Source organism: Squalius cephalus (assembly GCF_949319135.1).
Source record: "Squalius cephalus genome assembly, chromosome: 7".
Lineage (NCBI taxonomy): Eukaryota > Metazoa > Chordata > Actinopteri > Cypriniformes > Leuciscidae > Squalius > Squalius cephalus.
This window is the reverse complement of record NC_137128.1, coordinates 2,940,801-2,957,872: the sequence shown is the minus strand read 5'-3', so window position 1 is coordinate 2,957,872 and position 17,072 is coordinate 2,940,801. Positions and strand designations below refer to the sequence as shown.

Here is a 17,072-nt window from a genome sequence, read left to right as displayed (position 1 = left end):
GCTACGCCACCTGCACGCCCTTTTCGATCTATTCTGTAAACATTATAACCACCAACACAAATAACATCATCAGGGACAGACGGTTTGAGCCAAGTTTCAGAGATCACAACAATATCTGGATTAGCAGACATAAACCACGTTTTCAATAAATCCAGTTTGGGTAGTAAACTTCTAGCATTGATATGTAGAAAACCAATTCCATGCCTATTAGCAAATTCAGTAGGTGTGGAGAGATGATGTAAATTGACTGAATTAGGCAGGGGACCCGGGTTTACATTAACATTACCAGAGACAAATAAAAGCAATAAAATCAATGTTCGTGAAAGAGACTTTTTTAACATTAAAAGAAGATTTGTGATGGGAGAAAGTCCTTGGACAGCCATAAGAAATAACTGATTCAAACACCAGCAAGGTGTGTGGCAAGACAGTCCTTATATGATCAATTATTAGTACATTGAGAAATTGATCAGTGGTAAAGTTTGTCGCGAATTGCCGACTTGATGGAAGATCATAGAATTCCATAGAAAATGAAAGTTGTATGCAACAATACTTGCATGACAGCGGCGTACACGCGAGACAAACAAATAAGATCAGCACAATCGTGAATTTTAAAGTCATTTTTAAATGTCACATCCAGCGTCCAGAGAGACTGAAGAAAAAAATACCGGCAGCAGAAGGGGAGAAGGAGGCGAAACAGTCACCTGAGATTTATATCTGAAGATAGGCATCCACCGCCTCACACCCGGCGTAAAAATTGTTTGGCGCACAATTGCACAGCAACCTCGGATCAGAAGGCATAGTCGCTCTGGCAGATCCTTTGAAACCCGAGATCGAAATCCAACGATGGGCCAGCTCGAATGCAAGGTCAAGCAGTCGGATGAAGGAATCCAATAACTCTTTTGCTGATCGCATTCGCACCACCGGAGACGAGCCTCTGCGGCCACTGACAAAGAACCAGCATCAGAGCCGTTATACACACAATTGCACAGCCGGCTGACCCAGTCAGCGCACGTTGTCGCCCTGGCCGATCCTTCAACTGGTGAAATTACTCCGTAAAGCTGCCCGACTGCTAGACATCAATACAAACTACAATTCGCCATCTCTGTAGAAAACCCTCAGAACTTAGGAACATTTAAAAGCTGCTTAGCACTTGAGATAAGACCCAAGACAGGACTCCCAAAAAACAGAGACACACATGAAACTGCTATCGTGCCGCCATCTTGAAATGCATATTGGGCCAAATGACTCGAAAGTCATACTCAAACCAAGGCACGGGTATGTTCCAAAATCCCTCAACACACCGTTTAGGGCGCAGGTGATTTCCCTGTCGGCCCTGCCGGTCTCCAATGAGGAGGAGGACGCAAGCTTCAGGGCATTAAGGGCTTATGTGTCTCGCTCGACTGTCTTCAGACAGACGGAGCAGCTCTTCGTTTCGTTCAACGGACATTCTAAGGGACTTGCCGTGTCGAAACAGAGTCTATCCAGGTGGATAGTTGATGCTATTGCGCTGGCTTACGCTTCTAAGGGCCTGCAGTGCCCGTTAGGTGTCAGAGCGCACTCCACAAGAGGCATGGCCTCGTCGTGGGCTTGGTCTAGTGGGATTGCCTTGCAAGATATCTGTATGGCAGCAGACTGGGCCTCTCCGTCTACATTTATAAGGTTTTATAACCTAGAGGTTCCTGCCTTGCAGGCTAAGCTGCTTTCGGTCGTAACGTAACCTCGGTTCTCTCTAGAAGAGATCGCGAGATTGTGATTTTTTTCACAAATTGTGCTTGCAAATTGTATAATATCCAAGGTAAACATTTCTAATAATTGTGCAGTTAATTGTTCTCATATTGTATTTTCAGAAAGTTTTGGACTATATTCTCTACCCAAATGTGTCACTAATAAAGCACAATAAAAATAATTTAAAGAGAAGGCTTATATTGACCTTTTAAGATTGTGTTCTATCCTTGTATATATATTTTTTGCTATTTTAACCATTTAAATTTTAACAATATTTCCAGTGTAATCTTTCTTTGTAAAAACTAAAGTATACATTTTATCATACGCATTTCAAAGTAAAGGATTCATTAGTTTGAATATAACCTACATTGGAACAAACACTATAATAACATCTTAGTTGATGACTTTATTTTTGACAAAACATAAAATATATTATTCCTCACAGCGTCTTAAAGTACATGACTCTGATAACTCGCTGTGTGTGTTATCCAGCGTATGGGCATTCTCATGTTTGTATGGATCGCCTCAGATCATTTGCGTTTGAATAGCGCGCACTCTCCGTGGGTGGGGTCACATTAAAACATAATGAGCTGAAAGAGAACGACTGACATCTCTCTCTTTTCATACATATTACATAAACTGAGAATATTTGTTTTTTTATAAAAATACTTCATTTAAAAGAAGATAATTCAAGCTTCATGCCTGTGTGACTGTTTGACTGAGTATTCGCTGAGTTACAGTTCATTTTCAGACGCGTTTCAGAATGGACTTAACTGACAGAGAGAAAGCAGAACTCGCTTCGTGTTTATTTTTCTTTATTTGGCAAAAAGCACAACACTTTGTTTTTATTGTGAGTATACACAAAAAAATACACACTTAACAGGATCGATTGATGTATGAAACTTGTATGCAAGATCAAAGTCAACAGATTATTTTGAGTCTCTTTTGCACCAATAAGAAAAAAAGTGAGCAGATCACGCCGGCGTGATTGCCGACCTCAGGGGTTTAAAATGACGAAATCACCCTCACTGTGTAAGAGTACACGACCCACTTTCCCACTGTGTAAATATTGATAGGCCTCAGTACTTTAATAATTTTTCATTGCTGCTCCATCAACTCCTTCTGACAGGACGAAGTAGTTAAATATGTCCCCATAGGTTACCTCTGGCCACTTCTCCATATCGTCTACCCATGTTAACAATGACGATGGATTGGACAATATGAGACCATCTGATCATCAGACGAAGTTTTCTCTGTGCTCTCAATTTAAAACATTTACGGTATCAGCGTTATTTGTCATTTCGCTAAAGCTTTGGCTAGCTATAAACAATCTTCTAACTACTGAACTAGCTACCGGATGTGCCGTGTAAGTTTAGCGGAAGTCGGATGAGAAAATGTAGAAGAGTGAAGTATTAACAGTGGGAGAGGCGGAATAAGGTGTAAGGGTGGATTTCCAGCAGCGATTCAGGCTGCAAGACTGCAGAATGACTAAATAAATGTTATTAGCAAGATGGTAGAAAACTGTACATTTCTTGTCTATTCCACCCACTGCCACTTATACCAGCGACGGAAATAAGCGCAGTTACAATAGCTTAATATGTGGGAGAGCGTTGCTATAGAGAGTGACGATATTGTATTGCCTTTACCAAGGAAGCCAAGCTTTATGGACTCCTCGAGTTCAAGAAATCGTAAATCTGTCCATGATTACTAGAGTAGCACTTCAAAGTCAATACCAAATCAAAACTAGTTAGCACATTAGTTGTAATTGAAAAGGTTTAATGACAAAATATGGTTATGGTTACACTTAAAATAGTTACAAAATATATGTATGAGATGATGATAACTTAAACCATTAATCTTACCCAGCATATATGAAAAATGTTACCAGAGAGGGACAGTTGGATACCAAACATTTATAAAACTGTATGATAATTGTTAACATTTTATTAACAGTGGGAGAGGCGGAATAAGGCTTATACTGTAGCGGAGCAAGAGCTCCATACTATGGAAGCATATGGGTAGCAAATTTCAATTTGAAATGTAATATGCAAAATGACAATGCAATATGTAAAATGGCAATGCATTTCTGTAATTAAATTTAAATTTTCCCATCATTTGTGCAACGTTTGGTGCAAAATGAAAATTAAAATTCAATTATAAAATTTACATTTGCCATTTCATACACTAGTTTTAATATTGAATACATATTTTAACGCTTTATAAGTTGCAAAATTAAAATTAAAATGTATTACAGAAATGATTATGTTTAACATGTTCAAGCAAAAACTGTAGCAAAATTGTAATTTAAATGTTATTTTTTCTTAATTGCATTTACACTCACAGTTAAGACACTTGCGATTGCATTGCCATTAAGTGTCACGCAATGAATGTAGCAAAATTCAATGTGCAACTTGAAAATGCATTCTGAGCCGATCACGTGCCCGCCCCGCGTGAAGTTGGCCCCGCCCCCAACACAAAATAGGCTCAATCGTTTTTACTTCGTTTGTGCTGTAATTTTTGTTTGTTTGTGCTGCTTCTGTTTTTTAGATAGTAAAATAATATTTATAGGTAATTCAGTCACCCAGGCCGCCACATGCTCCAAATAAAATAGATCTTGTTCGGTTCGTGCCGGTTTTGTTTGTGCTGCTTCAGTTTTTGAAATAGCCTATTAGACCGAATTATAGACGATGATGTCACCTGCTCAACGTTCACCCAAAATTCTCATATGTTTGTGCTAATTTTCGCCGATAAAGGTTTATTTTGTGCTGCTTCGGTTTCTTAAATATTAAAATAATATTTATTGGTCATTCTGAGGTCACTCAGCTCCCCGACCTGCTCCACATTCACCAAAATAGTCTCGTTTGTTTGTGCGATCGTTTGTGCCGGTTAAAGTTTTGTTTGTGCTGCTTCGTTGTTAGACACTGAATTATAGACGATGAAGTCACCAGCCCTCGACCTGCTCCACATTCACCCAAAAAAGGCTAGGTCGATGAATTTGACCCGTCAGATTCCGTGACCCTGTGTATTAATACCTTCAATATGCTTTATAAAATAGAGAGGGGATCATATTTTAGTCTGCCTCATATTTTATGATTATACAGATGCAAACAGAGATGGTCACACACATCACATTCGTCACTTTATTGAACATTACAGTCAGTTATTAAAGAGCGGTCACGTTTTTCGGTAGCTATTAATACCGAATACCAGTGGAGCTTTGTCATATTATGTGATCACAGAGTAATAGGCCTATGCATTTGTAAGGAAAAACTATAGGATCTCATTATTGGGTATTGAAATTAATAGTAATAAGAATAAAGATAAGCATGTATCAGACAATGAGAATATTTTATACAAAACGAAACCAGCCAGCATCAGACAACAGCAGCTCAGCATGTTGACATGGGTGTCGACGACGCTTGATAGGCAGAATACTCTCCCAGACCCAGACAGTCCAACATCGTACTGGTTCTATCACCTGCAGACGCGTAATAATCTTCAGAAACACTACAATTTCTCTGTTCACGCTCCACTTCATCTGCTAACGTAGACTCACTGTATTCCGGACATCACGGTATTCCGGACACTTGACCTTTTCCCGCCAATTCTATAAATAAACACTGCCAGGTCACGGCATCTATATATATCTGTGTCTTCTTTGCCTCCTCCTCTTTCGACTCAGACCAACCTTGTGTTTCCAGAGCCAGTCATTTCAGAGAAATCAACGTGAGTTTCTAATGTACACCAATGACTGTTCAGAAAATGGCGGGGGGAGGGTTTTCCGGCTGGACAAAAGGAAGAGGGGAAGAATACCTCGGCTCTTAAAACACGATCACCCACCCAAAAATGTCAAATAAAAACCTTCTTATGGTCTTATAAAATAATTAAAGAGTTACTATATAAAAATATTTGTACTTTAAGGTATATACACGTTCAATGGAGCACTTTGTCCTACATGAAGTTGAGCGGCAGCGGCGCATCACTGCACCATCATTAAATCACCTCACGTTAGGACAGCACATTGTAATAGCATGCAATTTAACATAATTTCAAGCCATTAAGTTAATATAAGTTAACTTAAGCCATAAAAGTAAATAAATGATTAACTTAACGTTATTAACTTTACTTTTATTTACTAAATAAAATTATTCAGTAAATAAAAATAAAGTTAATAACGTTAAGTTAATCATAATTTCTATTACGTTACATTAACGTTAAGTTATTTGAGGACCCAATAAAAATGAATGAATCTAGACTTCATTTTATAAAAGGAACTTTTAATAACACGGAAAAAGTGAACATCAACAAACAACTAACTTATAAAATTTAATAACATGGAAAAAGATTAACATCAACAAAAAACTATACACATTTAATATAATATAACTTACATTAAAGGGATAGTTCACCCAAAAATTTAAATGCTGTCCTCATTTAACTTGCTCACCCTCATGTTGTTCCAAACCTGTATGACTTTCTGCTGAACACAAAAGAAGATATTTTGAATAAAGTCGGTAACCAAACGACTGATGGACCCCATTGACTTCCATAGTAGGAAAAAATACTATGGAAGTCAATGGGGACCAGCAACTGTTCAGTTACCAACCTTCTTTAAAATATCTTCTTTTGTGTTCAGCAGAAGAAAGGAAATCATACAGGTTTGGAACATGAGGGCGAGTAGGCTAAATGATGACAGCATTTTCATTTTTGGGTGAACTATCCCTTTAATGTTTGGTTTCCCTTTCCCTGGTGTGTCCTGGCCTGATGTGTCCTCTCCCCGCCTGTTAAAAAGAAAAACATTAATGCTTTAAAAACACTTAATGTTAAAGCCATAAGTATAAGAACTCACAACAGTATTAACATTACAGAAAAGCTTACAAATGCATGTCTTCTTTTGGTTACGCTATGTTAGGGAAGAATGTCAGGGGAAAAAAAATACAGCAGGGAAATGCTAGACACAGCATTAAATGCTTTAAAGGCAGGAGAAAGCGTGAGAAGTGTCTCACAGAAATTCGGGATACCGAAGTCCACCCTGTCAGACCACAAGCTGGGGAAATCTGAATGTGGTCCTCATCCAAATAGGGCCCTTACCCTGGAGGAAGAGGAATCGTTAGTGAATTATATTGTTTGGATGGCAGATCATGGGTTTCCTCTTACAAGAACCATAGTCAAGTGTCTTGCCCTTGAGATAATAAAGGAGAGCAGCCGGAAGACTCTGGTCAACCTCGAGACGGGGTTGAGCGACAACTGGTGGGTCCGCTTTAAAGTTCGCCATCCAGAGCTGACCACCCGGACACCGGACTCCCTCGATAGGGCCAGGGTCCTTGCCGCAACACCTGAGGGGATAGATAATTTTTTCAATTTGCTTGTTAAAATTATCGACCTCCACAGTCTCCATGACAAACCTCACCAGCTGTGGAACTGCGACGAGACGGGCTTCGGAGATAAGCCAAAGTCGAAGGAGAAGGTGATCTGACAAAAGGGAAAGCGCCACATCTACCGGCAGCAGACCACCACCAGGGAGCACATCACTGTGCATGTAGCAGTAAGTGCAGCTGGTGAAAGTGTCCCTCCCTTCATTATTTATCCCCGCTGCCTTCCCAGTGTGGCGTATGCCTTGGGTGGGCCAGAAAATAGCCTTTACGGTTATGCGGACAAAGGCTACATGACTGCAGAGCTATTTTTGAAATGGCTGGACCATTTTATCAAGTATGCCCCTCCTGCACGCCCTCTAGTACTTATAATGGACCAACATGAAACTCACTGTGGCCTTCACATAATAGACATCTGCAGGGAAAACCAAATCGAGATTCTCCTCCTACCCCCCCACACAACTCACATGCTGCAGCCACTGGACATCAGTGTTTTCAATCCCCTGAAGGGAGTGTTCAGCACCCTGGCCAGTCGCATGGGCCTGGTGAGAGGAGACATGGTGATTGGCAAGAAGCACTTCTCCTCTGTGCTGAAGCATGCCTATGAAAGGGCCGTCACTGCAGCCAACATCACGTCAGGATTCCGGAAGGCCGCATCTATCCTCTGTCAAGAGAAGCAGTGGACATGACACAGGTTAGGTTCTTTATTGTATTTTCTAAAAAAATATTCCTATTAATTGTGTTATGCAACTTAAATCTAACATAATGTGAAGAATACCAGTTTTTAACTTGAGCACTCTATCTAGATTGTAAAGCTTGTGCCCAGTGCAGCTGCTGTGCCCACCTCCTCCACGGCAGCCACTGCTTCCTCCTCCTCCACGGCAGCCGATGCGCCCTCCTCCTCCTCCATGGCAGCCACTGCTTCCTCCTCCTCCATGGCAGCTGCTGCTCCCTCATCTGCTGTGCCCAGCTCCACCACAGCAGTAGCTTCTTCCTCCTCTGCTGTGGCCACCTGTTTCACTTCACTGGTCTGTCCTACTTGTAACAAGAGCACAAAAAATCACTTGGTGGAAACTGGCCTCATTCCACAATATTTAGCGGACATCCTGGTCACACCCACCTTTGGCCAGAGAGCGGAAGGGATACGGCGTCGGGTGCCACTGCAAGCCCGGGTCATAACAAGTGACGATTATGTGGCACACCTTGACAACCTAGAGGCCAAAGAAAAAGAAAAAGAAGAACAGAAGAAGAAAAGGAAGGAGGAACAGGAGAAGAATAGGGAAGCAAAAAGGGCTAGACAGGCTAAGGCAGCGAGAAGAGGAGCGCCTGCGATGGATGATGGCAGCTACTGTTCTGTTTGCAAAAGCAGTTTACCACCAGGGTCCAACGCAGAGGTGGACGAGTGGATCCAGTGTGACCTCTGCCAGCTGTGGTTCCACATGGTGTGTGTGGACACAGACACTGTCCCTGACGGAGAGTGGCTGTGTCACAAGTGTGGTGTCACTGTAAATATGTAAATAGATAGCCTATAGATAGATAAACAGATAGAATAGATAGTTAGATATAGACATTATATATATAGACATTATATAGATAAACAGATAGAATAGATATTGTTAGATATAGACATATATTATTATAAATTGTTATTGTTAAAATTAAGTTGTTATTTTTGTGTTATATTTGTGTTCATTCTGTTTTTGTTTTTGATCAATTTTATGTGTTAATTAGTTCTCTTTTGTAATAATTAAATGCGTTCAATAATTCAACAAATAGCTGTGTTTCAGTCACGTGATTATTATGACGCACGAAGGCGGGGCGATTTCAAATGGAGGGCAGGAAGTAAACATGGAGAATACGTCTATGGAGGAAACCGTTGCGGAGTGTCCGTATTGTACATTTATCCGATTTTTTTGACCGTCCGTTTACACATTCTTTAAACTGTGACCTATATCCGATTCATGTGTTTACACTTGCCATACTATCTGAAATATCGCGCATGCTTAAAGGGTTAAATTCTCTTGCACAGATGGATGAACGCGAAATATGCTTGATGCTAGCTCTGCGATGTATGTGAAGTTCGCCAAACATCACCATGATTTTGAGGCGAAGGAGGACGAAAAGTGCCATCATTGCACATATGCTTCAGTTATTGTGTGTGAGAGAGATCTCAGGACTGGTGGGAGCATATTGTGTTTAAATATTGGCTTTAACCGCGGAGACGTTGCCTAACGTAATGCCTCAGAAAATGCGATCTGCCTGTTTACATGACAGTCGCAGTGGCACATATCCAATTTATTTCCACATATGAATGAGGCCTGAAACCGATCTCGAAATATCCGAATGCATTGCGTTTTTTTTTCCTGTTTACACTGTCATGGAACACATCCGATCTGTGTCACATATGAGCAAAAAATCGGAATTGGATCACGTTTCACTGACAGTGTAAACGAGGTAAATGAGCATTTAACGACAGCCTAATGCTATATAAACACAGACACAAAAAACACGTTGATTAGCTAACATACCTCTGATGAAGTGATCGTTGCAGACTCGGGCATTGACAGACTCTGCTCCTCCCGACCGCAGACGTAACTTACGTTAAAAATCCACTTTTTAGGGCATTGTTCTGTGAGCTTTTTACATTTCTCACCTTTATGAGTGACACTCTTAGGTACTCTATAAAAACCCTTTCCCTTTTCTCGATTAGAGTGATTGGAGGAGCCGTAAACTACACAATACATTGGCATTTTTTCAGGCGGCAGATTCAGCTATTTCACTTCCTGCCCTCCATCTGAGTTTCGCGCTCTCGTCATGCAGCAGCGTGACGTCATGTGAAAACAACCTATTGGCAGAATTGTGTTTATTTACGGTAAATAAATCCTCCACATGACTTTACATGAGCAGTATTTCTAGCTATAACAATATACTAAGATTATTTAACATTCTTAAATATGACATTAACGTTAGAATATAATACTGCCATGTGCTTCACATGTGCAATCGTCGATGCCATGTGCTTCACATGAGCAACCGTCGATTAAAAGAGTGTATCGACGCTTATAAATAATAAATATACAACATATGAAGATTAATATAATTATTTTACCAATTTATAGTTGTTAAAATGTATGTGTTTTATATTAGAAATGACTCCTCCTTACCTGTCTGAAACACGGTGAGTAAAAAATTTCAACCGTCCGGAACACAGTGAGTCCTCACGGTAATCCGGACACTGCGTCTCCCGGCGTTTTTTTCAAGATTTCTCCAAAATGATTGGTCCAAAATGTGTCAATCAAACTTTGGAAACGTGTGGAAGGCATTTCCCCAGAGACAGACGAGCCAATCAGGTTTCTCTTTCCGCGAATTGATATCTTACAGGACTTTTTACTGTGCAAAGTGTCCGGAATACAGTGAGTCTACGTTAGTGAATGTAACACTCGTATCAGCTCTGCCGCCGCCGTGTTTCCTTCCAACACCTCAAAATATGCTGCATAGCGTATGTTTACCTGTTGCCGAGCAACGCAGTTGATTGACAGGGCGGGGCGGACACGTGATCGGCTCAGAATGCATTTTCAAGTTGCACATTGAATTTTGCTACATTCATTGCGGGACACTTAATGCAGAGCCATAGAGAGAAAGAGTTGTGACACTCTTTGATGTCGCCGCTATGGCTGTCACGTGGTTCATGTAAGCCCCAATAGTTCCAAAACATACGCTGGCTGTCATGCTCTTCTATGGGACAGACAGCAGCGATTGCATTATTGAACGGTAAATATAAAATAAAACACACACCCAAGTACTTTTTCAGCTGTTATTGCGTTATTGCATTTTGTTAATGTCAGTTTTGCATTTGGAGATAAGTTTTAGGCTATATTTTTGGAGGGAAAAGCTTATATTAGTAGCACTGGCTTTAGCGGCTCTAACTTAACTTTTCCATATCATTCATCTGATGATGGACGTTTCATGATATTTATTTTAGCACAACTGGGCTGTATTAGGCTATTGATTCCTGTGATTTTGCTTATAAATTTTGATTCAGTCATTAGCCTACCTTCGTGATCACGCAAAGAGGTCTGCCGTGGCGGTCCGTTCAGAATTCGCTTAAATATTTTTTATTAAACAATGACAGACAACAAAAATGTGTGCTTGTGTGAGTGTGTGTGAACAAGAAAAACAAAAACCAGGGGCAGGTGATCCATGAAACAGACAGGACTGGTGATCCCATAACAATCCTAGAGGTCCAGCATTGTTCTCACAAGCCGCTTCACTCAAGACAATAAAACATAATGAAAAGTTAGTATATTACAAAAAATTTAATTAAATAAAAGTTGCTATAAAGGTGGTAGCGATTCATTACTGAACTCTTACTGTCACAGCTGACGAAGTCGCACTAGCTAGCAGGCAGTGCTTGAAAATTGGTTGAAACAACCAACATAAAATATAAATAATTACGCTGTGCATGTACAAATGAAGACCAGTATAAGCATCGCAAAGGGCCTCTGATACAATATAGACAGTTGACAATTCAAAAGAGGTCGATATTTCAGCAACTTAACTCTGGAACAACTCGACGCGCAGCAATGTAAGTGAATGGTGTCCAACGCCCAAATGACAGTGTTTGGAACTAATCAGATCTTCAAATCCCGGAAGTAGGCGGTTAAAAGCGCCGCCATTATTTACAACGGAGGTCTATGGGAGTGTCGCAACTCTTTCTCTCTATGGCTCTGACTTAATGGAAATGCAATCGCAAGTGTAACTGTGAGTGTAAATGCAATTAAGAAAAAATAACATTTAAATTACAATTTTGCTGCAGTTTTTGCTTGAACATTTTAAACTTATCTAATCATTTATGTAATACATTTTAATTTTAATTTTGCAACTTATAAAGCGTTAAAAAAGTATTCAATTTGCATATTAAAACTAGTGTATGAAATGGCAAATGTAAATTATATAATTGAATTTTCATTTTCATTTTGCACCAAACGTTGCACAAATGTATTGGAAAATTTAAATTTAAATACAGAAATGCATTGCCATTTTACATATTGCATTGTCATTTTGCATATTACATTTCAAATTGAAATTTGCTACCCATATGCTTCCATACTTTCCATGTGGAGTCTTTGCATTAAAGTCATTCGAGCAAGTGGATTCTCTCTTTTGGAAGTGGACCTTCTCAGTTCAACTCAGCTGTTATTGGTCAAATAATCACAGACAGAAACACACACAGGAGAACTGAGAGCTCTTTAATTATATTAATGATAGAAGAGAGAGAATACAGGACAGTCTCTGACTCGATATGAAACACTTCTATAAAGACACAACAATATTACAAACAACTCTCTTCTGATTTCCATGCAAGCTCTGGTTAATATGTGTATATAAACTTAGTACTCTTCTAATATATTCTGTGCACTTTAAATCAAGTCTTTTTAGGGATAGTTCACCCGAAACTGTCCACTGACTTCTAATGTATGGACAAAGAAATCTCTAAATATTGTCTTTTATGTTCCACAGAAGAAAGAAAGTTATCCAGCTTTTGGTCGACATGAGGGCATATGTACATTATGTCAATTTTCATTTTTGAGTGAACCATCTTTTTAATACATTTACATTGAATCATTTAGCAGACGCTTTAATCCAGAGCGATTTACAAATGAGGAGAACAATAGAAGTTAAACTAACAATATTCAAGTGCTGTGAATAATAGCGTGAATAGTAGTTATTTGGTAAAAGAGTATAATGTACATGCATTACGAACACAAGCAAGACTATGACATTAAACTACTTGATGTTGTTGGTCTGTCAGTCTATCGGGGGAATTAATGAGAATAAACCGTGCTTTATACAACCCTCCTCTCCATCGTATGATAAAGTCCTGCTGATACAGAACGTCAGCAGAAGCATCAACGGCACATCAATACATCTTTAATAAAACTCTGTTTACCGTATGTGTTTAATGGAGCGCAAACAGAGCAATTGAGTTTTGAGTTTTATGAATCAAGAGTTATCTCTAATAACCCTAAATGTCACAGAAAGGAAGGGTGTGTGAGTGAAAAGAATGACATTGACTTCATTTATTGAGTGCAGATGTTTAAACTGAACTGCAGGCGGTCTGTGAATGAGACGCAGGCTTTTGCATTGAAACACAGCAGGCAAACGCTGCACTACTGTCTCGAGAGTGTTCGTCCCGGCTGTGTGTCGAACTCTGATGTGTGTCAGTTCTACAACAGCAGCGAACAGACTTCATTAACCCTCCAACATCAGTTCTACAATAGCAGTGAACAGACTTCATTAACCCTCCGACATCAGGCCTCAAGAACATGTACAATACACAGTCAGCCAGTGGGTTCAGAAACACAAGAAATTCAGAAAAATACCAAATTATATAAAACAGTGTATTGCTGTAACTGTTGTTACTAAATGTAAATATAAAACTCAGTATTGTGTAGGGGAGAATGAGAAAAGTGTAAGTCAGAAGCACCAGGAACAAACTGCCCAAAATTTTCTTGCGCTTCAGAGAAGTAAGTGATATTGTGTGTGAAAGACCGCGACAAGTGCCAACAAAACACAGAATGATTATCGGGTAGGGGATTAAACAGGCGATCAGTAGGAACAGAGGGCTTATGACTGCAAAGATCAGAGGAACAAACCAGATGATCACAGAAACGACACAGCAGACTTTTAGTGAATGATGAGATCTGTACCAGATAGGATGAGAAACCATAAGATATCGTTCAAAAGCGACACATGCCATAAAATACAGACCCACAATCAAACTATACCAATATGCATAAAAGGCATCCCATGACTCTGTGATTATCCATGTTAATTTACAAATGATCTGAATGAGATCTGAAAGAATCAAATGAATAACAAACACTGGAGTGGAGCGATTAGATTTGATAAGAGCACACAACGCAAACACAGTTAAGATCATGATTGGAATCTCAATGGCTGCAATGATCCAGATAATTAATGGCTGTGCAGAATAAAGTTTCCAGAGAAATTCAAGTTTACTGAGAAATTCCCTCATCTGATCGTCATCATAATCTACTCCACTTGATCCATTGATATAATAATCTTCACTTGATCTGTTGCTGCTGGCGTTTTGTTCTGCCATTGTTTCATGAAATCTTGACAGGCAACACTAAATAACAAACCAGTCATTAGTTTAAAAAACATGCATTCATTTACTATTTACTACTTTATTAAAAACATTAGGGAAAGATATATGACATAACTTGTTTTCTGTGTGATTGTTGAAATAAAGTTTCCTCAGTTTGCTCTACATGTTCTTTAGAGGAGATGTGTGTAATGTTAGAAAGCTTGAAATACGTGAAATGTAAGAGTAAAGTTTGGAAATCCTCCATTTGAACAATATCACAGAAGCAAGAATGCTGTTGTTCTGAATATTCAGTCCAGCACAGCTGCAAGTGTACAATGGTTTATTAAACTAGGAATAAATCTTGAAGAACTTACGTTACTGACAGGATTGTGTGTTTCGTCTGCAGGTCAAAGCAGAAGTTTGTGGAGCAACACACAGACTGACAGATGTTTCACAAGTTTCCACTGCCGTGTTTAAAGAGCTCTTCATTCACTGCACACACTGTAAAAACACACATCTTAAAGCTTGTGGATCTAATGTAGGAAATGCCTGAGATTACAGACAAACTATTTGATCCAACGTGTGCAACTGTAATTACCTTAAAGACACAATTAACTAACAATGGTGGTTTGAGTGAAAAACCAGTCCAACTTTCACAAACGGTTCAGCTCAACTACGACGACTGAAGTAATCTGAAAACGCTTTATATCTGATGCTTTCATTTTTAAAGTTCCCTCTGTGTTTATAACTCTTTCCCCTCAAGTGTTTTTGCTCATTTTCACTAAAGCTTCACGCCCACAGAATATTTTGTTGTATGAATATCTGAACATGTAATATATTAAAAGAAAGAATCGACACTGCTTAAAAAAACAAAAAAACAACAACTTGCATTCCTTTTTTTAACAACACTTGAATGTGGGAAAGTTTAATAATAAAAAACATTTTGAGCAAAAAGCTGAGAAAATCATGTTTATGTCAGACTTCATCCAGATCATATTCAGAATGATGATCAAACTCAGATGGATTATTTATTGAGTGATGTAATATTCATAGTGTACTCTTCAGTAATACAGGTATAACAGAAATGTTCTACAAAAGTGTATAATATAGCTCTGCCATAGCATTTCACTGATCTTTATTATAATGTATTTTGTTCAAGAGATTATATCTGCTGCTGTACTTTTTTAATGTACTCTAGGTATTTATTTGCAATACACAAGATAGTATATTAAAGTTTTCTTGATTTCAAAGTGTGTGTATGTCTTAACATTTATATTTAATTATTTTTGCACTTTTAATATATCATTTTGAATACTGATTTAAACAGCTTTATAATAAACTATTAGTGTAATGCTAATATATTTATAATGAGCTGAAATGCTATTAAAATGTTCTTGAAGTACATTAAAATTAAGCCTCAAACATATAACTGTTTAATAAATATGAAAGTATATTTTAAATGAACTGTAAAGAAATAAACTTAAATGCACTAAATGTACTTGAAGTGGTTCCATTTTAACACAATTTAATATATTAAAATTGATCTTAAGCATATCTTGAAATACATTTAATATACTGTTGTTTCAAAATAATACATTTAATATGCAGTATAATTTAAACATATTAAGTATGTCCAAAAAAGCACAATTTAAATACATTTCCTTTTCACCTGGGAAACAGATGATGAAGTTTATGAGCTGATCATCATCATCAAATGAATATCAAGATCCTGAAATGGAAACTGGTTCCGACAGGACCTTAAAGAAAACTCTGTGGTGAGATCTGGTATTTATCTCATCTCCTGAAGAACCCCTAGTATCGAAGTAGCTAGGTAGTCTTTTGCTGTCAGGTCAGAATAGGATTAAATCCTCACTAGCTTGTTTAGCCTATACCAGTAAATCTAGCGGTGTCCCTACACTCTCGTGCAACAATAACAATCATTGACAACTAGACCTATTGATCAAACTCATGCTTACCCTCCAGCAGAATCTCTCCTGGATCCTTCGTTGTCCTTGGTCTCGCAAGATATACTATAATGCTCTTTCTATTACTTATAGAACTGTCTTTGTAAGCTGAAGTAAAACTGAACAGTGTTGGTCTTTATGAAATAAAAATGTATTTAAACAAAAGATAAAAATACTGGTTACACAATGATTAATACTTGTAGTTACAGGTTATAATACTTCAGCTTATCAAATCTCAACAGGGCAGTCCTGTATGAGTGGAGAATTACACAGGCTATTTACCTTGTAAGCAGTTCAAGCAATAGATGTAAAAAATAACTTGTCCTCATCTGAGCTATTCAAGTTAAGATAATACAGCAGAGCAATTTAAGAAAAAAGAGTTTCAGTTAATAAACTGAACTAGAAGAGAGCTGATTTCTCCCCAGGGATGCACACGACATCAAAAATGCAACAACTAACAGTCAAAAAGCAGTCATATTTATACAGAACTGGGTTACATTGTTCCTATGCAGTTTCTTGGGTTTTTACCAGAGGAACTAAATCATGTGACATCAACCTTCTATGGCCTCAGTCGAGGGGGCTTCTGGTGTCGACATCGTTCCCCATATATGGGCATTCTTCCCTCCTTTCCGTCTTCTGGGCTTCGGGCCTCTGTGTTAGTGTGTGTGTGTATATGTATCTGGAAGTGTATTTGTAGGTTCATAATATCTTTCAAAATTCAAATGATTCCCTGCAACTTCCAAACCTGCTTTAAACAATTCCATCTTCATTTCTTTAATTAACATGTGCTTGTTGGGCTCTCACAATGTCAGATGTTCAGTGATGTTCACATCAGTGATGTTAGCATATTGTTTAGTTTTGATAACTCAAATAATCAACAATCAATAGACAATATAGTGT

General features: G+C 38.5%; 1 protein-coding gene and 1 long non-coding RNA gene across 2 annotated transcripts; one reads left to right on the top strand and one right to left on the bottom strand.

Moving 5' to 3' along the window:
- Positions 1 to 7,571: 7,571 nt before the first annotated feature.
- On the top strand, positions 7,572 to 8,614 carry LOC307161251 (uncharacterized protein; the record flags this gene model as incomplete). Its single annotated transcript, XM_079875875.1, has 2 exons — positions 7,572 to 7,791; positions 7,904 to 8,614. The coding sequence occupies exons 1-2, from the start codon at positions 7,783 to 7,785 to the stop codon at positions 8,612 to 8,614; spliced, it is 720 nt and encodes a 239-aa protein (XP_079732001.1). The 5' UTR covers positions 7,572 to 7,782.
- A 3,711-nt stretch (positions 8,615 to 12,325) lies between these two features.
- LOC307161884 lies at positions 12,326 to 16,670 on the bottom strand. The gene is made up of 3 exons (XR_013821812.1): positions 16,185 to 16,670; positions 14,583 to 14,709; positions 12,326 to 14,250 (listed from the first exon to the last, which is right to left on the bottom strand). It is a non-coding gene; the product is annotated as an uncharacterized lncRNA (long non-coding RNA).
- Positions 16,671 to 17,072: the final 402 nt, after the last annotated feature.